This window comes from Benincasa hispida, chromosome 1, assembly GCF_027475165.1.
Source record: "Benincasa hispida cultivar pf3 chromosome 1, pf3_genome.v1.1, whole genome shotgun sequence".
NCBI lineage: Eukaryota > Viridiplantae > Streptophyta > Magnoliopsida > Cucurbitales > Cucurbitaceae > Benincasa > Benincasa hispida.
In genome coordinates, this window is record NC_143478.1 from 12,818,726 (window position 1) to 12,841,271 (window position 22,546).

Consider the following 22,546-nt stretch of genomic DNA (forward strand, 5'->3'; position numbering starts at 1 on the left):
GATTAACATGCATGTTCATGGTTATATCAAAAATAGGGTTTCAAGAATACAACCTTTGGTGAAATCACTTGATTTCTCCAAGTATCCTTGAATTTATTCTTCAATATTTGAAGTAGACCACCAAAAGAGCCTTCTCTTCTATTCTCAGGCCTTAGATTGGATTGTGAGATCCAAATTGAGAGAGATTTTAGGATGATTGTGAGAGTTGAAGAAAGGAAAATGATTTTGACAAAATGTCCCTTTTTTTTTTTTTTTTCAGGTTGCATGAAACATTTTCCTTCAAATAAACCTTTATTTATTCAACTATAACATGCAACTAAGTTAATGAAGGAGATTGACACTCAATCTTCCACTCAATTGAGTGGATTAAGTGTAGGATAAAATGGAAAAAGTGGGAAAACCCCACTTTCCATTTTAAAACAATTTTTTTAATTTAATTTTAACTTTCAAATAAAATCAAATTAAAAAAAAAAAAAAAAAAAAAAAAAAAAAAAAACTTAATTTGTGAATTTTAAATTTCAAATTCAAAATTATTTAAAATACTTTAATTTATATTTAAAATAAACAAATTTAATTAACTAAATAATTTAATATCAAATATTAAATTAATTGAAAACCTAATCCAAAACATGAATCCTTATTCATGCAATTAATATTTAAATCTCATTTAAGTATTTTCAAACTCTCCAAAAACCATTTAATTCGTTAATTAAATGCTTGATTATATCGAATATAATAATCAAAACCCTAAATTGAATTTGAACATTTCAAATTCTCTCAACACGCTATTCTAAGGTTTAATCCTTTTACGAGCTAGTAGAGGTACCTAATAGATCTATAGATCATGAGTTCCAATAATTTGAGGTCAATTGGTTAAACTCTTCAAACCGAATTAATCAATATTTGTTAACTACTGAAATACTCCATTATAGCTCAATAGTTGCACTCTTCTCACTGTAGATATATTTCATCCATTTAATTTAATCATAATCAGTAAGTCAATCCTTCACAAATTGTTCGTATTTACAGTTATGTCAAACTACCATTTTTCCCCTACAATACTTCTTGCTCTTAAGTCTCCATTGGTCCTCTAATGAACAATTGGTTTATGGTCCGACGAATAAACCGAGTTCCTCTTAGTTATAAAGAGGGCAGGGCTCTTTTGTTCAAGACCAGAAGTCAATACTTATTTAATGTGTTCGATAGAATGTCTAGCCAAGATCAACAAGAGGCAATAGTAATTGTGTGTTTAATGGCTATCCTAGGATGCATTAATTACTAGATTTGAAGAAAATTCAGTTAATTGAGTAAGTTATCTTAACAATTAATCGGTGCAATTGAATCCTAGAACTTAATACGTGTGTTTTCTCTTCTATATGGTCGCTATCAAATCCAATAGAGGTAGAAGCATGTAGATTGATTAGGGGTTAGGGCTATCCTACCTTAATAGTTGATTAGGACGCTTTCTTGACTAGGTTAATGCTAGTTGTCTGCCTTTGTAGAGACTAGTTTAATCTAGTTAAGTAAGTAGTTGCGAGCTTAATTCGATTGTGAATTAAATTTGTAGAATTAAATGATAAGAATTGTATTGAACATCTAACCTGGATTAGAAGCAAGATTGTTCTAAATTTGGTTACAACTATCCTTTATCTTTTGATTTTTAGTATGTTTCTTGTCTTAATAAAAACCCCTGTTTTATAGCTTTCATAGTTAAGCTTGGTTAAAGAAAAGATTAAATAACATTTCCTCGTGGATCGACCTCTTATTTCCACTTTAACTACAAGTTAGTTTAGGTTATTGTTCGAGCTTTAAAAATATTGTTTGTTTCGGGTTAGGTAGAACTAACGACACCTACTTAGCTCTGAACAAAATGGCACCGCAGTCGGGGAATGGCTAACCATTTAATCTTTTTCTTAGCTAAACTTGACTAGCAAACTTTAAAAACACCAAAAATATTATCTTCTTTTTGTGTCTACTTGTTTTAATATGGCGAAGATGAACATCTATTATGCATTTCAAGCGATGTATGTGGACCATCGGAGAGGATAAGAGGTAAGCGAATTGAATGAGCTTAAGAGTGAAATAAATGAACTAACCTCTCTTGTTCAAGTTGTGCTTACTGAACAGATATAAGTTTCGTGTGGTCCTAAACATAATATCATGATCTTGGCATTTTTTCCTTCTAAATGGCTTATTTTTGCTTTCAACGCATGATTCATTTCTAAGTATGTTCATTCATTCAAGAATAACATTCACTTTGTTTGTCATGATCATTTGTTTTTCTTAATCTTTTGATTCTTATCAATGAACTTTGATGAAACATTCTCTCAAGCAATGATACAAATCAGTTTTAAACTTTTTAAAATCTTTTCTTAAAAAATTTTGAAACTCATTTTTCAAAAGAATATTTCTTTTCCTTTTAACTTCATAAAAAAATTGAATATTTAGTCTTTAGATTTATTTAGAATCTTAAACTCTTAGAAACATCACACCCGCTTAATTTTCTTTGTCACCCTGATAGGATAAATTTTGGTCCAAGGTAAACTATCTTGTTTTAGAGATAAATTTAGACAAAGGGGATAAAAAAAGGGCCTAGTGTATATAAAAAAATTACTAGCACAAAATAATAATAATAATAATAATAATAATAATAAAGAAATTTTACCAAATTAACGTAACCTTCACTAACGCGCGCGTGTGTGTGCCTGGGTACAGGTGAAAAGAGCTACCTTCATCGTGTTTCTATTAGGGCCCACAAGAAAAGAGTGACAGGTTCCCAGTGATGTGAGTGTGAAAGCAGTTTAGAAAAGACACCATTGTATTAGAATTGCCTCTCTCCAATGCAAGTTAGGTATATCATAGACCGATAACCGAGTCAGTGTAGGGCGAAGAGGAATTGAGAGTTGGATATAGCCTTTCTACTAGTTTTAGTCTTTAAATAAACTAAAACTGAGTAGTCTCTTCTTTTATGGCTTTACAAGAAAAAGACATTTTCTTTTAAAAATAGGCTTCAATTCTTTGTTAGGAAAATTTTAAAGGTTTAATTGCTCATTTATATCATTCATTTGCTTGATTGTTGAAACGAGAGAAATGAATCAAATTTTTTAGTAAACCACATGAACATATTAACATTTTTAATGACTTCTATAAATGAGTGCACAATTGATACTCATGTTTTTGCTTGAATATATGCATATTTCTAGTTTAGACATGCTCGGGATGACTAAGAGTTAAGTTGGGAGTGTTTTGTTAGGTATTTAAAAGATATATATTTTCTATGTTAATTTCCCTAAAATCGTGTTGATTATTTACTTTTAATGCTAATTTTGTAGGTAAAACGGTCCCTGAGGCGTTTAAGAGTCATTCCGAGAAAATTGGGCCAAAAGGATTAAAAATGACCAAGAAAATCAACGAAATTAAAGAGAATCAGAAAATTACCAAAATGACATAGAGTAATGCCATTGAGTTTCAATGTCACGACCCTAAGAGAAGCATCAAGCAACGCTTGAAGACAAAACACTCACTTCTGCTGCAAAACAGGGCAACGTTGCAACGCTCCCCACAGCGTTGCAACACTCCGGATTTTGACGCGATTCATCCCCTGCATGTGCCTCGCAACGCAATGTCAATCTTCAGCGTCACGTTTCAATCACAACACTTCTTGGTTTTTTGCGATTTAGCATTGCAACTTTGACCCTAGCGTCGCGATGCTATCCTACAAGTATAAATAGTTTTTCTTTCATTTTTGTGAGGAGGAAGCACGATTTCAATGGAGGCTGGAATTTCTCTCTGTATCAATTAGTCTCTATGGTAATTTTGTTTCCTACTTAGTTTAGATTTTGATTTATTTTGGGTTGTAATCAATAACTTGTAGTTCTTCATGAATTTGTTTATAGATTTGTAAAGTAATTCAATCTTGTTCTATTTCAAGAGTTCTTGCAAATTCTTTTGAGTTTTCTACTTATTTTTAGCATTATCAATCTGATTTGAGCATTCTTGAATCTATTTTTAATTCTTGAAGCATGTTGAATGATTTATATCTTGAACATGTTTAGCCTAGATGCTTGGTTTTGTCACACTCACAATTGAATGCGTTGCTTTTAATGTGTTCGATAGAACGTCTAGCCAAGATCAACGAGAGACAATAGTAATTGTGTGTTTAATGGCTATCCTAGGATGCACTAATTACTAGATTTGAAGAAAATTTAATTGAGCAAGTTATCTTAACAATTAATCGATGCAATTGAATCCTAAAACTTAGTGCGCATATTTTCTCTTCTATATGGCCGCTATCAAACTCAATAGAGGTAGAAGCGTGTAGATTGATTAGGGTTAGGACTATCCTACCTTAATTGTTGATTAGGACGCTTTCTTGACTAGGTTAATGCTAGTTGTCCATCTTTGTAGAGACTAGTTTAATCTAGTTAAGTAAGTAGTTGCAAGCTCAATCTGATTGTGAATTAAATTTGTAGAATTCAATGATAAGAATTGCATTGAATGTCTAACTTGGATTAGAAGCAAGATTGTTCTAAATTTAGTTACAATTATCTTTTATATTTTGATTTTTAGTATGTTTCTTGTCTTAATCAAAAACCCCATTTTATAGTTTTCATAGTTAAGCTTAGTTAAAGAAAAGATTAAATAGCATTTCCCTATGGATCGACCTTTTACTTCCACTTTAACTACGAGTTAGTTTAGGTTGTTGTTCGAGCTTTACAAATATTGTGTGTTTCGGGTTAGGTAGAACTAACGACACCTACTTAGCTCTAAGCAACTCGCTTTGTAGATATTACATTGTTGTAAAGTACTACAAATGATCAGATCTTGATCGTTCATGTGGAGACATACAAATGAATAGTCTCTCTATATAACACCGTTATTAAAAGAGACTTACATTTCACTAGGATGATTACAGGTGATTTGACCTTAATCCTGATTGAATTATGAACTCTTGTTTATGAGGGCAATCCTTTGATTTGCATGGGTGAGAGTGACGTTGTTAGTTGACTCAATAAGCTTACCATTTTGGGGATCTGTTCGAATAGGAAGCTAGAAACACAACTACACAAGATGGAATTCGTTCCTTCACGTCCTTAGGGAAAGCAGATAAATTGCTCCCTTAATAGCTGATTCCAAGTCTTGAACATTGAGGCCTCAACCTCTCACTGGCCCAAAAGGTGTTAGTTTATAGTTGGACTATAAATTGTTTATTAATTAGAGGAATCAGTGGCACTTGAGAAGTTAGAGGTAACTATAGGGGTAAAACGGTAATTTGGTCCAGTTGTAGTTATGAGCGATTTATGAAGGGTCGACTCACTATTGATTGGTTATATCCGTGGACACATAAATATATCTACAGTACAAAGAGTGCAACTACCAGTCTTTAGTAGAATGACCGGTAGTTAATGAAGATTGATTAATTTAATTAAAGAGTTTAATTAATTAATCTCATATCATTGGAGCTTCTAATATGTAGGTTTGTAAGGTCTCATTGTTAGCTCACTAAAGGATAGATAAGAGAAATGATTTGAATTGTTTAAGTCAATTGATGGAATAGCATATTAATGAAATTAATATGATATGGTTAATTATAGATTTCATCCATAATTAAGAGAGATATATTTGAATAAGATTCAAATATAAAAATCTTATGCATGAAGAATTAATTGATTAATTTTGAGGGGTGAAAGCAAATAAACATGTGATGTTTATTTATTAATTAATTAACTATATATATTAAATTGGATTTAATATATATAGTTATTTAATTGGTATGTTAATTAATTGAATAAATGTTATTTAATTAATTGGGCTTAAGGGTAAATTGGAAAAGACTTGAAGAATGGGTAAACCCTTCTCCATATAAATATACCTTTATGGCCAATTTTTTTCTTCTTTATTATTCTTCCTCCTCCAAGGCGATAGCTCTTCCACTCTTGGATTCCTAGATAATAACAAGGTTGCACTTGCGGTGGTGTCCCTTGTTCGTTGAAGAAACATTTGTGAGAAAACGGGGAGGAAAATGTGAAGAGTTCGAGATTCGACAAAGATTTGTTGCTTTATCCTTTTTTCTTCTTTTAAAGCATACTTCCTATAATGTACATTGTCATTTCTGTTTTCTTTGTTGTTTTTGTTTTCTTAAAAACTAAAAAACAAAATGCAAGGCAGTCTCACGCTTCCATAGGAATTTGAATTCTTTCACTTAGAACCATCAAAATTATCCTTAATTTTATAGTCCGACATGAAAGCGGTTCCAATAATAAAATTATTTACCTTGGAATTTGTCCGACATGAAAATAATTCTAGTAATAAGATTATTTACCTTAGAATTTAGGTCCAAAGGCAAACTCAAATAAGCTTATCATCCCTTTGTCAAACACAACCTTAAATTATGACCTAAAATAATTAAGCCAAAAAATTAAATTAAACCTTTTGATTCCAATTTCAATTAATCAAATTTATCCAAATGTCTCTAATTTACTTGAAGAAAATTCGTTTGGTCCAAAATTAATTCAAGACTCAATTCAGTTGGCCAACCAAAATCTTGTCGAAAACACCTTAACTATATTGGGCAGCCCGCTTCCACCTTCAAAACTCTTCCAAACTTGAACCTAAAAAAAAGTGGAAGCATAATGAGTTTATATCAAATAAACCCAAAACAAAGTGAGATTCAGGAACGTCCAAAAACCACAAATATTCAAGATCCAAGAATTTACCCAACCTTAGAGAATTCCAGCAGCCAAACAGAAGCAGGATCGGATAAAAATCGGTAGCAGTGCTCAGGCGGCGGCGACGACGGCGTTTGGTTGAAGACCGACGGTGTCTAGGGCACTCGACAGAGAAAGAGAGAGAGATATCGAGCTTGTGACGGCGACTGAAGAAGGGGCTGGTCGGATCGACGGCTAGAGAAGAAGAACGCAAACGGAGACCAGTGCGGCGGTAGGCGACGAAAACACAACCACCAACCGGACGCGAACGCACAACCACGTGCGTAGATCTGGCCGATTGGAACTGGAACGAGAGACCGTCGGCATTGGGTTCCTTCAGACAGCGGCGACAAGGGCTGCGCGAAGTCGACGACTGATGGCCGAGACACACCCAACAATGACTGAACGATCAATCGACGGTGGAGGCTAGCGGACGACGAGATCTGACGCGGCGCTAGCTACGCTGAAACGCGAAACGAAACGCTGATGGGGGAGGGGGGAGTTCACGCGTTACATGAAGAAGACTAAAAGAGGGAAGGAAAAAGAATTTTAATTCTTTTTTTCTTTCTCCCTTTTTTTCTCAATTAACCCAAAACACGCACACACATGAACGGAGATTTATAAATCCAAATCCAAATTGGATTTCAGCTAACTATATATATACAAATTCCTTTTCCTCTCTTAATTTCTAAATATCTCCTCAAAATCCCAAATTTCAAATCTATTAAAAATAAACTCCCTAATCTTTTTAGAAAAATAAATTTAAAGCAATTATCCTATAAAATTGATTTAAATTAATTATCTTTTTCAAATTACAAACAATTTCTAAATCTCCAAAATTTATTTAATTTCACAAATTGAATTTAAATTTAAAATAAATCCAAATTCTCCTTAAATAAACTTTTTAAATTTTCAAATCTTCCATCGAAGCAAAAATTTAAAAATTAAACTAGCACAATAATTCAATTTAACCTTAAAACTCAAAATAACTCCTAAAATTTTCAAGATAATTAAATTTAAATTACCTAAAAATTTGGAAAGTGACACGACTAGTTCCTCTATGAAATTTTTTATCATACGGAAGACTAGTTCTTGTATTTTAACAACTTCTCCCCTCCCCCAACTATAATGCCGATGGGAAGAGTTAGATTTTGGGGGGTTTATGGGCCTTAGATTTTGGGAGGTTTATGGGCCTCCCAGGACTCGGGGGAGGAAAGATTTCTTTTGCAGAAGCTAGGAATCTCTTTGGCAAAAGTACTAGAAAACTGTTCCCCTTGTCCATTTTTTTGAGGTACAAGGAGCTTTTGTAACTGAACGTTGGATTTTTTTAGTGTTATTTTCTGTTAGTTTCACTTTACGTAGAGTAAACTCTAGGGGCCCTAATCGAGTTATTACTATTATTAGGGTTTCCAGTGTTTCAAGTTGAATGGGTGCTAAATTTAAGAAGTTTTGATCTTTCCATAATTCACAAGGAATTCCCTTAATTTTCGTATATGAAAATCTATAGAAACAGATAACTAACCCTCAAATGGTGAGACATATACAGAAACATGTCTTATCACGATTTTGGAATTAATCATTTTATAGATCATAAATTTTAATGTTATGGCATCTTCCTTCATATATATTTTGTTTTCATCTAATGATTTTCATACATTTTCGTCAAATCCACCACTATAAACATTATATATTGTGTTATCTAGTTCCTCCAAAATGTAATTCTTGCATAAATAGTTTGTTTGTTTCTATGTCTCGCATGCAAACAACTTTTCTTTTTCGGGATCTCCTTCAGACATTACAATAGCACGCTCTTTTAAAAATCTTGCCAAAATCAAAAGATAACATTTCTTATTGTCATCATTTGGAACCATATTGTCATCAAATTTCTCAAAAACTCTTCATGATTTTCATCCATAACAGTAAAAAAAATTGTATCGTTGATGACATTTACGTGAAATTGATCACCAAATATTTGTAAAATAAAATTAATAACTTACACCGAATTAACAACTTCTCACAAAACAAAATCGATTAGGCAATGAATAAACTTGGGACATTTATAAAGAACTTCAACAATAGTGGTAGTAGAAAATAAACACTTCAATTTAATAAATCGATTAAGGGATTTTTCTGTGTTTTCAGTTCCTCTCTCTCATTGTTTCTAAAAGACAGACAAACAAACAAACTTTTGTCTCATAACAAGTTGGTTAGAACTAAAATTTTGATGAAACATACCATACACACACATATAGAGAGAGAGTCATCGAATATGAGAAATAAAATTGTCTTAAGATTCTATATTCTATTGAACACTTTAATATTTAAATTTTCAATATAAATAGTTATAAATGAAAAGTCGCATACCATTTATTTCAACAATAAATAGATAAAAATATTCATATAATCTGAAATAATTTTTGTATTTTCACTTAAATATAAAATAATGGTGAACCATGAAATTAAAAATAATGGTTTCTTAAATTTAAATATAAAAAATGTTATTAAAAAAGATATTTAAAAAGTTCCAATTTTGATTTTTTTTTTTTATAGCTTTAGTATAGTCATAAAAAAATTGTAATAAAATGCCTTTATAAAAAAATGTAATCAAATTCATTTTTTAATTTAAAGATTAAAAAACATAATTACAAAAAAAAAAAAATCAACTTTGACATTTTTTTTTTGAAATTTTAGTATAGTTATAAAGAAATGAAGTATAAAAAAATCAATCAAACTCATTTCTTAAATTGAAGTATAAAAAAATGTAACTGAAAAAGAAATTGAAAATTTTCAACTTTGGCCTCGCGCTTTGGTATAGTTATAAAAATTTAGTATAAAAATATAATCAAATTTCTTTCTTAAATTAAAGTTTAAAACGATGTAATTAAAAAAAATAAAGATATAAGCAAACTGATTTCTTAAATTAAAGATACAAAAAGAATGAAAAATTTTCAACTTTGACTTTTTTTTGTCTTTGTTGCAGCTTTAGTATAGTTAGGGAAAATGTAACCAAATTCATTTCTTGATCAAAGTAAAGGATGTAAATACAAAAAAAAAAAAAAAAAAAAAAAAGAAAAAAATCAACTTTGACCTTTTTTAAAAAAAAAAAAAACTTTTAGTACAGTTATAAAAATGTAATCAAACTTCTTTCTTTAAATTAAAGTATAAAATGTAATTACAAAAAAAGATGAAAGGGTTTCAACGTTGACCTTTTTTTTTTTTGTAGTTTATAATTATAAAAAAAAAATGAAGTATAAAAAATGTAATAAATTTTTTTCTTAAATTTAAGTATTAAAAAAAATAATTAAAAATTTGAAAAAAAAAACTTTTTGACCCTTTTTTTAGGTTTAATATAGTTATAAAAGATGAAAAATAAAGAATTATAATAAAATTTCTTTCTTAAATTTAAATACATAAAAAGATGGAAAATAGTAGAAGAAAAATGACTATAATAACCTGCACCAAATACTTACTACATTAATTTCTACGCACTCGGAACCTAAACTATTATAATCCCAAAAAATTAGAAGTTTGTTTTATTTTCGAGTACCTCGGCCTGAGAAATTATTGGACTTGGCCTGCCCCACAAGGCCACAACACACAAATAACTTAACTTCTCTACACACAGTCAAGTCAATGCAAGTCTTCGTATATGATGGAAATGGATTCCACCACTCCATCGCTGCCTTCGCTCCTGCTTCTGCTCCAGTTGTTATAAACATCCACCACCGACGCACTTGCTATCAAATTCATGGCCAACTTTACATTTCCTCCTCATTATTTATTGCCGGTCGGTTTTCGATTCCGTCCCACGGAGGAGGAGCTCATTACCCATTACCTGAAGAACAAGATTCTTGGCCAGGAATCTCTTGTACAATATATCCGTGAGATCGATCTCTACGAGTACGATCCCTGGAAACTCCCCGGTATGTATTTGATTTTAGATTTTTTATGATCCTCTTCAGCAACTGTGGTTCCATCCTTCTCCCTCTCCCTTGCTGCAGAGCAATCCATTTTCCAGTCTGATAATTATGAGTGGTTTTTCTTCCGAGACAACGCGTCAAAAACTAAAAGGACCACGCCTACTGGCAACTGGAAACCCACCGGTGAGGACCGCCCAATCATGGCTCGAGGAACCAACAAAGTGATCGCAACTAGAAAAATTTTAGTGTTCTATAAAACCCAGGACCCCAAAGCTGTAAAGACCAACTGGGTGATACACGAGTATCACCTTCACTCAGATACTAACATCTCATACCAGGTTTTCTTACTATCCATTTCTCGTGTATCTGTAACCTTTATGTATTTACATTAGCTTCTGTTTACCACACGTACAGCAAGTTTTAGTCTTCCATTAACATATCTGCAATAAATTTCAGCTTTTTGAAGTTTTTCTTTTATTTCCAGTTTGAGTATGTGTTTCATTTCAATGACGTTTGTCATAACCTTGCCCTTCCTTTGTTCTGTCGCCCATGTAGAGGCCATTCGTCATTTGTCGGTTGAAGGAAAATGCAGAAAAGAGAGATGTTTCAACTTGCGATCAAGATACACAAACCAGTACCGTCGATTGTCAACTGAAAAAGAAAGGCACACAGAGACCAATCCAGGAAGTAAGAGTATCCTTTTCTAACATTTTGAAGTAACTTTTATGCAGAGCTTGAGATGGCTACTCAATGTTAATTCTAGCTTGTTTACAAATTTTTAACCCAGTTGAATGGAGGCGCTCAAGCAAGTGGGCAATCGGTCCTTCAGCCCCCATGGCATTCTACCCGACAACTTGCATTGGCAGATTTTCCACCCGTCAATGTAAATAAGCAACCGATACAGGCTCCAGCTTCTGAAGATGAAGTTAGTCTTACAGAGTTATTGAACTCGTTATTGGACCCGGACGAACACTTTGATGATGCGACCTCAAAGATGTCCAAGTCCCCATGGTGTTCAGAACCAGAACCAGCTTTAATGGACTTTCAACCTTCCAGTGACCAATCATTACACCCCGAAGATTCTAAGACTGAACTTAATTTCTCTGAGCTCTTGTTGAACTCGATCTTGATGGAGGATGAAAACTGTGATGAGGTAACATTAAACAACCGCATTGATAGCTACAACGAAGAGGAATTAGATAGCATGGTTTACGAACTTCAAGGCGGTATATGTAGCAGCGACACTGATACTGATACTAACTTTGGCTTCCCGGTAAAAATTATTTCAGACCATTAACTTTATTTTAATTGTTTTGCCGTGTCATTTTAAGTGGGGGAATTGATGACAAGGTTGCAGCAACATTTATTTTCTCATTCTTTGCTTTTTTTTTTTCCATATTTGTTTTCTTATAAGTTCCTAGTACTTGTGAATCTTATTCATCAAGTAGTTATCTGCATATTTCAGGTCTTGCAGAACAATCACATTTCTCCGAGCTGGTTGCATGAATGTACGAGGTCAATAATTAAAAAATCGCGTAGAAGCTCCCTCACGGTAAAGCATTTTCAGTACAAAGAGGAAAAGGATGAGTTGCGAGGCAATTCTTCTGTCCTTTTTGGTGAAGGTAAAGCTCAAAACTATGGTACTTCTATTGACAGTGACAACCCTGATCCTGGACCAACTTTCAAAGCCCAACGTCAACCAAAGTCCAGCAACGTTGTAGCCTATGGAGGTGAACCAAAAAGAATCCGGTTAAAGAAGGAAATTCTTAGTAAGACAATGCCCCAAGACAAGGTGAGAGGATAAAATTGTGCTCTTTAAAACCATATTCAATGCGTAGAAGCTCCCATCGTTGTAAAAATACGTGTCAAAATGATGTTTGGATAGTCTTTGACTCTGATGTTCAATTCTGCAGGCTAAAGAAGATGAGAAACATATAGAAACTGTTGATTCACCCCAGCTATCAGTGACATATTCTAATAGTGGGGTGAAGGGTGATGCGGGCAACAAGGCAACCAAGAGTGGAGTGTCGTGTTGTGGATCTATTAAGAGTACAAGAAATTGCTTTTCGTATATTCTAACTACAAAACGCATTCACCACAAATCGAGTCTCCCAGTATTCTATTTTGCTAAAGCATTTCTAGGCATCATAATATTAATAATGTTTGCTCAAGAAGTGCTGCTACACAGACACAGCAGGTGCTAAAGATCAGCGCCCATTCGTTGCAGGGCAATGCAGGTGATTAATTTATGATAAAAGCATGTTTTCTTGTTCCTTTCTTGGGGTATCTGCTGAAGCTGCGTGCTTTTTTCTTATGTCACCATTAAGAGATAGATAAGGTTCTGTAAATACATGCTTTAACATTCTTAAAAAAGTGCATGCTCTTTTTGGATTGATACTACCAGATGTAATGAAGAGTGAACACGTGATGTGATGTTAGATGCAATAATCTTTTGGTTCTGTAATAAATCTATCTGGGACATCTACATCTGCAGCTATTCAGTTCAATTCAAAATTTTATAAAATCGTTGTGGTTTGAATCATGCTTCCAGTAAGAACAAAAAAGGGGCCATCCAAGTTGTACCAGCTGCCCCAAAATCCAAGCATAGAAAAACTTGTCATTTGAATATTTCTGTTAAATTACAATCAACATCGGGAGTAAATTAACCGTGGCTGCTTGGCTGGTCGGGTTCTGGAAATCTAAGACAATAAATTCTTTCAGAAGATTCAAAGGAATGGAACTCAGGATGCATTGAGCTTCAAGTTCACAAAGCACTGTCTTGTTCATATGAAGTTATCGTTCTCCTTTTTAGGGAGAAGGGGCACTTGTGGTTAGTTGGGATGTGTGCATCATTGTGGAATCTTTTTTGGAGAGGGGGAAAGAAATTATTGGGTTTTAGAGGAGTGGATAGGAATCCTTGTGATGTTTGATGCTTGTGTGGTTTCATTTTTCTCTAAAGGCTTTGATTTTGAAGATCTTTTGTAATTATTCCATAGGTAACATTTTTACCTAGTTGGTACTTTTCTTTAGGGATTTTTGTGGAGTTTGGTTTTTTTGTATGCCCTTCTATACCAAACTAAAAAATAAAGTTCTAGCAAGTAAATTTAGAGTAACTAAGTTGGTACAATTTTAAAACACGTAACTAGTACAAGAAAATATACCCCCTTTCAAAGCCACCACATCCACTACCAAAATTATGGACCATATAAAATATACGATCCTAATTCTGAAAATAGGTTTCAATTTTCATCAATCTATTTGTGTAAGATACATCCATTCAGATCACCAGCTCATTCCATTTTCTAAATTTGAAATTACATAACTAATTATTGGACTATGATTTGATCTCACGTAACAGGAAGTTGTCCCTGTGTCCTTTAAACTTCATTTCTCAAAAAGCTTTGTGGCCAAAAACTTAGCTCCATGAGCACACAAGCAAGTTCCAATGCATCTACTCACAGTTGACTCCGTGATCACTGCTTCACCAAAAAAAAAAAAAAAAAAAAAAAAAAAAAAAAAAAGGAAAAAAAAGAAAAAACCTTTTAGTAATGAATTTGGTGAAATCCCTAATCTATACAATAATCGAAGCTAGAGTTATCTGCTAATAAATTGAAGCTTTCCTCACCTTTAATTGCTACTACATTGGCTGATAAAACAAATAAATCTATGATGAGGATCACTGTGGATGGAAATTCCCAGATCTGCAGTAAAACACGCTGAATATCAGAAAGATACACGAGTAACTCTGGATGTAAGCCAGAGTTAGGTAATGAGATTGCAATGTCTACAATAAAAAGAAAATAATTAAAATTATTGTAAGTACACCATCATGCTAACAAGAAAGATCTAAGAAATTATTGTAAGTATACCATCATGCTCACAAGAAAGATCTTGAAGTAACTTGAAATAATGATGGCAAAGAAAAACTCTCCGTACCTGTATCGGCACAAGCAATGAGAAACAAACAAATCAGAATCAAAGTCAGATGTCCTACAGGCAAATGGACGCATATTCCATTGTTGGTTGAACTGAAGATAAATAATCTGGAAGTATCTCAAAAGTGAAAGCAACAGTCTCAAGAATTCATCCTACGACTTACCTATGGACTCCAGTTGAGCTCCTCAAGAATACTCTTGACAAAATATGAAGCGCAGAAAGAAACATAACATTTCCGAGAGACACATTCATCAAAGCCTATAAAGATCATTTGGACAACTTCCATAAGTGCACATGATCATCATGAAACACCTAAAGCAACCAAAAAAGGGTTACAGGACAGATTGCAAACCTTTTGAAAAATCCCAACCGTTGATGAAAAGCTCATGGATGATTGTTTATCACTTAGTATCAGAAGCATGTACCTGTCTGGTTGATTGTCACTAAGGTACACAATCTAGAAATTATACATGTCCCAAAGAAAAAAGTATGATTTCAACAGTAGAGTACGAGAAGGACAAAGACATCCCAGGTGTCAGGACTTCCCAACCGAATTGGATACAAGCATCCAAAAGAAGAAAACTAAGACCAAGCTTCCACATTAAATCCTACAAAAGAGCCAAGGAAACAACCACGTTAGCAGCTGGAACGACTGTTAGAGAAAACAATTCATAAGGGCTTAACTATCAATCATGCAGAAAATGAAATTCGGTCTCCATTCAGGATGTTAATGTTGACTCAAGATATATCAATTACATTCTTATTTGCAAAGTTGGAGCCTAACTGGAAAATTTGTCGCATCGCGAGCTATCCATGTGAAGTGTGCCACGTCAACAAAGTCCGTAACGAGGGAGATTGATTACTTTTCTTCCTCTCTCCTGCGAGTGTGTCTAAAAAGGGGAGAGTGCATTTTTTTTGTACCGGGTGTGGAATGAAAGAGCGAGGAGAGAAGTTTTTTAATTTTTTCTCTCGATTCTTCTTTTGAGGCTGGTTTTTGGTATGTTTTTGAGAGACTGTTTCTCTTCAATTGTACTCTTTGTTTCCGATTGTAGGGCTTGCACAGTGGATGTAGACCTATATGGTCGAACATTGAACCACTATAAACTTTTCCATCTTTACCTTTATGTATACATATTTTCAGCACTCTGGTTTTAGTTGTTTTTCTGTCCCTGAAGTTTTTCATTTTGGCTTGTTATCTTGGGCATATTGCATAACACAGGAGATTACAGACTCAGCAGGAAGAAGCAGGGAAGAAATAGGCCTTTCGTATAAATGAAAATTTTAAAAGGCCCAGACGAAATCCAACCCAATTTAAAACAAAAAGTATAAATATTTTTTTGACCTTTTACTTATGTCACATCAGTGTGAGAATACCAAAATAAAACATTGTGCATGTAGGTTGGGATCTTGTTCTTTGCTCTTGATACTCTCACTCCTTAGGGTTTATATTTCGTCACTCTTCTCTATTTTCTCTTACAACTTGTTCTCGCCATTTGTTCTTGGCTCTCGCTCTTTCCTCTCACTCTTTGTATTAAAAGAACGTGAATAATAAGAGTTGCGAGATTAAAAGCCAAGGAGAAAGGAGCAAGAGTAGCAAGAGTTGAAAGTCCAGAACACGTGCACAATAAGGTCATTTCAATAAATTCAATTGATGATGACGCAAGTAAAAGGGCAAAAAACTTGCTTTTTTTATATACAGAAATAACAACTTTCATTGAGAAAATATGAAAGAGTACAAGGACATCCAAAGAACCAAGCCCACAAAAACCCCATCAAAGAAAGAGGAGTCCAACTAACTAAAATGATACCTAACGAGTAGTTACAAAAGGTCTTTGGAATTGAATCTCAAAAAGAGACATAAAACTTAACTAAGAACCACACATCACTAGGGTCCCTCTCCAACCCTCTAGACCCTTTGTTGTTTCTCTCTCCCCATAAAACCCATAACAAGGGGCACACCCCATATTCCCAAAAAAAAGTTGCTCTTCTCCCTAAAAGGCAAATGGAGGAGGAACTCCCCGATCAAGCCACTAACACTCCTTTGAGGAGCCAACATGGAACCAAACTCCAGGAAAAAGCAATTCCACATCAACCTTGCAAACTGACAACTTCAAAAAAGATGATCTAAATCTTCCTCCACCTTCTGACAAAGAATACAACAAAAGGGATCAACAAATGAAGGTAACTTCCTCAGAAGTTGGTCCATCCAATTCACACGTTCCAGTAAAATTTGCCAAGAAAAAAACTTAATTTTCTTTGGAATCTTAATCCTCCATAAGCCATCAAAGATAAACTTACTAATGGATGAGGGATCCAACAGATACTGAAAGAAAGGCTTACAAGAGAAGCCCTCAAGCAAGTCAAAACTCCAAAAACAAACGTCCCTTCTCTCATACCTAAAACCAAACTCTCCAATTAAAGACAGAAGAGTGACAACCTTCGTCGTTTCCCTATCAATCAACAACCTATTAAAGCCAAATGAGAAAAGAAACGAAGCTCCCCAACCAAACAAGAAAGTCAGATATAAAACAATGCTTAAGGGAAGACAGATGATAAAGATGAGGAAACATAAAATAGAAGGGTCTATCCTCCACCCACTTATCCTCCCAAAAGTATGAGGGAAGAAAATCGAGTTTCAAAAATTGGGACAAATTCCATTTTAGGTTCCAATTTTGGGTCAATGGTACAATTATCTCGAAGAAGTATAGTAGAAGGATGGGAAGAAAAAACATTTTATATTATAATAAAAATAATAATAATCGAACTAGATTTCACTGAAGGTTTATAATCTTTTTATTATTATTAGTAAAAAAAGTTTTTTTTAAAAAATAAAAAATAAAAACCCTTAATCCAATATTAGAGAAGCAAAACGGAATGGTGAACGACTTACAAATTATCAGTTATCACAAATCATGTGAAAAAAACAAACAAACAATTTCCCATTATATTTTTTTGTGTGCGTGCAAAGGAATTGACGGGATTGGGTGTGTACCTGGCGAGACAAGCGATTTCTATCGAGTAGGTTGTAGAGCAAATGTCTGTAAGCCTGGCGCTTGTGCAGTATTAAATCGACTAGAACGATCTACCACTTTGAAAAGTATATATTCCTCCAATAAAGTAATTGCATAAACAAATAGTTGGAAAGAAAGCATAAAAGAATTCAAAAATCGTAATAAAGGAGTGGACAATTCACCATCAATTCGCATTCAATGTATTCGTCCGCAACGGATTTGCAGTTGTCCTATTAACATTAAGAAGCACAAGGACTTTACATACAAGAAAAGAAACCAGGACTTGAAGATCGCAAAAATGGACAGGTGAGAGAAATCTTGCTAAAGCAAGCTTACGCATTTCATAAGATGCATATTCCCGGGTGAGTACAGAACGAACAATTGATTCGTTCTAAATCCACATTGCACACAACGATTTCCGTTTGTTTCCCTTTCCATTGACGAATTACGAGGAAGAATCCAGCAACACAGTCGAAGAAGTTGATCCAGATTTTAGCTCCAGAATTTTGAATCAAATTCATACTTTCATAAGGGCAATTTGCCCAATTGCCCAACGCCGACCTGGATGATGTTCGACTTTAGCGATTACTGTGTCCAACGTCCAACTTCGAGTATATGGTGTGGGTCTTCTACCTGGCCCATGTTTATTCCTAAGCGGCCCAGACTCATCAAATTCTAGTTCGGGAAAATGCTAAAGGGATTTTAACATAAGGTCTTAATTGTAGGGTAACGTAATATATCAATCTTAACTTAAAAAGTAGTCCCATCTATTACAATTATTGTTGTTTACTAATATTTTATAATAATAATAAAATGTGGACCCTAGTATGAAATTTGTAATCAAATATTATGATTGAGAACTTAAAGTGATCAATCAGATTACTTTTGAAAACTATGTCGGACTCACCGTATTTTTAAAATATTTTTTTTGAATAATTTAACCGATGCTATTGACAGTAACATGGTTTATCTATAACGATGTCGATAAAAAAAATCTAGGAGAATCCAATATTGAGATGTTATGCTCGGTAACTATAGGTAAAAAAAATCCAAAATTTCAGGATTTTATTTGTTACGTTAACATGAAAGATTAAAAAAAAAAAAAAAAGCATGGTTATTGATCTACTGATCTAGATGTTATTTGGTCTATAACGGTATCGATAAAAAAAGTAAAAAATATATATATGTATAAAATCTGAGATTTTATTTTCTCAGTAAATAAAAAAAATCTTAAAAAATCCAAATTTTTAGGGTATTATTTGTTGATAACATATGATAAAAAAATCTAAAATACAATTTTTTTTTTATGTTATTTACTTGATAAAAATATTAAAAAAATTTCGAGATTTTATTTGCTACGTTAAAAAATCCAAAAATTTAGGATGTTATTTGTTCCATAACAATATCGATAAAAAAAAATCCAACAAAATCTAATATTTTGAAATGTTATGTGCTCGATAAATCATCGAACTAAAAAAATCTAGAAATTTGGGATACTATTTTTCGATAAAAGTATCGATAAAAACCCCCCAAAAAATCCAAAATTTGGGATATTATTTGTTATTGACAAAAAAAATCCATAATTTTGGATATCAATAAAGTATCGATAAAAAAAAATCTAAAATTTTTGGGATATTATTTGCTAGCGTTTCGATTAAAAAAAATCAATTTTTTTTTGTTGGAAAATGGTCAAGTAAACAACAACCTTTACGATTGAGGTCTATTACAATTGATTCATCAATGAAATCCATTATGTTTACACAATTTTTCATTCCAATGACGTAAACGTGACCTTAATTTATTTTAAAAATAGTCCAATAACTCACAAATTTTCACTAATATTGGGGCCAATTTACCATTAAAGTCTCACCATGATTTTTATTAAAAAATAATAATAATAATATAATAAACCTAGGTTTTTTGTGTATCTCTCCCTCATGCATAACTTAGGGTATCGTACCCATGTCCCTATTGATATTCCTTATTTTTTTTTAAAAAAAAAAAAAAAAGAAAAAATTGTTGGACCCCCATTTCTTTCTCCATCTTTCTTCTTTCTTCCTCCTCCTTCTTTTTCTTCTTACTAGCGGCACAAGTTACAAGTGGTTCGTGATGATGGCGCGATGGTCGGTTCAGGTGAACAACAGTGGCGTGATAAATGGTCGGTTACGTTGGTGAGAGGAATTAATGGCGGCTTAGTGGATGGCGAGAGATGAACGAGGCGACATAAGTTGTAAGCGGTACTGTGGTGGTCAACATTGATGGAGGCTGTCGGCGGTGAATGATGGTGTTGTGGTTGGTGAATCTAGGTAGTGGCGCAATGGTTTTGAGTGGCACGAGGTTCTGGTAGGGCGACGACGTAGCTGGGCACAAATCTAGTGTTGGTGATGTTAGGAATGTCCTAGAACTCGCAGTTCGTGTTAAACATTCTATTTATCAATAATAATGACTTGTTGATTTTGCATCTTATTATGAAAATCCAATAAATTTGTCCTTGGCTATAGTCTGGATACTGTAACTTTATATAATGACATAAACACGATCAAGTTGACAGTATATAGCTTAAATGGTCTAATAAGTATATGGATGAAATTGGGTATCTCATCCTGGTAACACTATTGGATGCGGCCCACTCTGTAGTTGTTACAAGAAGTTGTAAAGTGCTACAAACGATGTGATCCACAAATTGTTCATGTTGAGACATGTGAGTAGGGGCATTCTATGCAACGAGTTTGCATATAGACTGGACCACAAAAATAGCCACTTTTCTTTATAATGACCGTTTACTGTTAAAATTGACTATTTCATTTATCAAATAACATAGGTTAACTCGATCTTAATCCTGAGCTAGCTATGAACTCCTGTTTGTTCGGGATTATCCTTTGTTCTACAAACGATGAAAGTGGTCCAACAGCACTACTCAATAATCTTCCCATTTTGGGGATAAGACCGGATGGATAGCTGGGGACATAGCCTTGCAAGATGGAATTCACTCCAAACCTATTTAAGGTTAGCAGATAGGTTGTTTTCTTAAGTACTGATTTCAGGTCTTGAACAATCGAGGCCCCGCCTTCTCATGATAGAGAAAGGATTTTATTCATAGAGATTATGAATCAGAATTGTTCATTAGAGGGTCAGTAGAAACTTAAGGAACAAGATGTATTCACGGGGTAAAACGGTAATTTTGACCTAGTTGTGATTACGAACAATCTGTGAAGGATCGACTTACTGATTATGGTTATTAAGTGGACATAATATATTTATAGTGAGGGGAGTTCAATTATGGGTTATAGTGGAGTGTCCCATTAGTTAACGAATGGGGGTTGGATCGGACTAATGAATTTAACCGATTAATCTCGAATTGTTGGAGCCCATAATCTGTAGGTCCACGAGGTCCCCCTACTAGCTCATAAATGGTTAAGCTTTAGAGTAGCTTGAGAAATTAATTTGAAACTTTCAAATTAAATGGAATAAGAGAATATATATTTAAATATGATTTAAATATATGAAGATGATTATTGTGCAAAAATTAATTTAATATTTTAAATTAATTTATGAAATTAATTTTAGAAAATGATTTTTCAGTTGTTAAAATCAAATTTGAATTTTGAAATCAAATTTTGGTTTTTAAAGAAAGATTGGAAAAATCATTTTGCATGCACCAAAATGGAAAATTTTGATTTTCCAATATCATCTTCTTCATGCTCATACAAAATCTACTTCTTCTTCTTCATTAATACTCCAAGCATGAGCTACAAGCCATGCATATCTCTTCTTTGCATGTTCATCTGCAATAAATAAAGAAGTTTGGAGTGAATTGAAGGCATGCATAACACATAATTTTTTAGAGAAAATTTAAGTGAGAAGAAAGAGTTCTTCGAAGTGAGCTGCTGTGAGTATTTCTTTATTCTTCTTTGTTTCAAGTTGTTATTGAGTCACACAACTCGATCTAAAGCTCCAAGAGAATAGTGGAGAAGATCTTGAGGTGGTTCACGGTGATCTTTGTTGAAGACTGTTGCTGATTGATCAAGTTCTTTAAGAGTTCTTCAAAGGTATGATCCAAAACCCTCTTATTTAGATGAGCATGCTTTAGTTTCTACCAAAATTAGTGCATTTGAATGCTTATGGATCCACAACCCTCTTATTTAGATGACTATTGTTAATTTAATACATACTGTTGTTTAAATGTAGTTAGTGTGATTACAGAACGAAAGAGTGGGTATCATAAACCCTCTCTCTGCCTATCGAATAATATTTATAATCTTGCGAACTAAGTACTTATACTAACTAGTAGCACAAGTGGCAAGTCTAGGTCGAACTATAAAGAAACACGAAAGATTAGTTCTTCGAAACCTATTTGGGGGGGGGGGGGGGGGGGGGGGTGAGGGAGGTAGGGTGAGATATGGATTGATAATTGGAGATGTATAAAACTAAATTGCAAGAAAGTAAAAAGATAGAAATGTAATTAACAAGCCAAATATAAGTATATATATAAAACTAAATGAAATTTTGTTCATCGAATTATCTAAATATAAATTTAGGTTCTTCACTATGCCTAGCCCAATTGATTGTGTCATACCCCTTCCCATGCTACATTTTTAACCTGAAAAGAGATATGAAGACAGTAGATGTCAACCCTTTTATGACATCTACTACCTAACTAAGACCTGTAACCTATTTCCTCGCTCCTGGATCACCTGATAGATAAGTATATATATGTTTGAGCTCGAATCGAAGTCGTTAGTTCAACTCTAATCGAAACAAAAATATTTATAAATCACCGAAACCTACATCTTATACTAACAAGTAACATAAGTGGCAAGCACGAGGTCGATCCACAAGGAAGGCTTGTTTAATCTTTTCTTAAGCTAAGTTCAATTATGAAAGAAATAAAAATGGGGTTTTGATAAAGCAAGAAACATACTTGAAAATCAAAGGATAAAAGATAATTGCAAACAAGTGTTGTTCAATCTTA

General features: G+C 33.5%; 2 protein-coding genes and 1 long non-coding RNA gene across 5 annotated transcripts; 1 reads left to right on the plus strand and 2 right to left on the minus strand.

Moving 5' to 3' along the window:
- Positions 1 to 6,418: 6,418 nt before the first annotated feature.
- LOC150038246 (uncharacterized) lies at positions 6,419 to 7,335 on the minus strand. Its single transcript, XR_016524511.1, has 2 exons — positions 6,722 to 7,335; positions 6,419 to 6,611 (listed from the first exon to the last, which is right to left on the minus strand). It is a non-coding gene; the product is annotated as an uncharacterized LOC150038246 (long non-coding RNA).
- Positions 7,336 to 10,242: 2,907 nt separating this feature from the next.
- Positions 10,243 to 13,169, plus strand: LOC120082372 (uncharacterized). Its single transcript, XM_039037555.2, has 6 exons — positions 10,243 to 10,630; positions 10,709 to 10,965; positions 11,183 to 11,314; positions 11,415 to 11,900; positions 12,093 to 12,419; positions 12,541 to 13,169. Exons 1-6 carry the CDS (start codon positions 10,456 to 10,458, stop codon positions 12,829 to 12,831), a joined length of 1,668 nt encoding a protein of 555 aa, XP_038893483.1. The 5' UTR covers positions 10,243 to 10,455; the 3' UTR covers positions 12,832 to 13,169.
- Positions 13,170 to 13,851: 682 nt separating this feature from the next.
- On the minus strand, positions 13,852 to 18,161 carry LOC120082388 (protein ARV 1-like). 3 transcript variants are annotated; one of them, XR_016528639.1, is made up of 9 exons: positions 17,911 to 18,153; positions 17,757 to 17,804; positions 17,556 to 17,645; positions 15,126 to 15,171; positions 14,916 to 14,992; positions 14,727 to 14,821; positions 14,564 to 14,617; positions 14,253 to 14,328; positions 13,852 to 14,103 (listed from the first exon to the last, which is right to left on the minus strand). XR_016528639.1 is itself a non-coding variant. In XM_090312271.1 (9 exons), exons 1-9 carry the CDS (start codon positions 18,010 to 18,012, stop codon positions 14,012 to 14,014), a joined length of 693 nt encoding a protein of 230 aa, XP_090168397.1. In that variant the 5' UTR covers positions 18,013 to 18,161; the 3' UTR covers positions 13,852 to 14,011. The 3 variants fall into 3 exon arrangements, 2 of the variants coding, with proteins under 2 accessions (XP_090168397.1, XP_038893484.1); XM_090312271.1 differs by lacking the exon at positions 14,564 to 14,617 and adding an exon at positions 14,497 to 14,563 and having other exon boundaries at positions 17,911 to 18,161; XM_039037556.2 differs by having other exon boundaries at positions 14,497 to 14,617.
- Between the last annotated feature and the right edge of the window lie 4,385 nt (positions 18,162 to 22,546).

Coding starts and splice junctions, on each gene's coding strand:
- LOC120082388 (XM_039037556.2), bottom strand. CDS start 18,012: ATGGAAAGGGAAACAAACGGAAATCGTTGTGTGCAATGTGGATTTAGA. Junction 17,805..17,910: donor ATATGCATCTTATGAAATGC/GTAAGCTTGCTT, acceptor TAATGTTAATAG/GACAACTGCAAATCCGTTGC. Junction 14,329..14,496: donor TCTTTCTTGTGAGCATGATG/GTATACTTACAA, acceptor GTTTTACTGCAG/ATCTGGGAATTTCCATCCAC.
- LOC120082372 (XM_039037555.2), top strand. CDS start 10,456: ATGGCCAACTTTACATTTCCTCCTCATTATTTATTGCCGGTCGGTTTT. Junction 10,631..10,708: donor CGATCCCTGGAAACTCCCCG/GTATGTATTTGA, acceptor CCCTTGCTGCAG/AGCAATCCATTTTCCAGTCT. Junction 12,420..12,540: donor AGACAATGCCCCAAGACAAG/GTGAGAGGATAA, acceptor TCAATTCTGCAG/GCTAAAGAAGATGAGAAACA.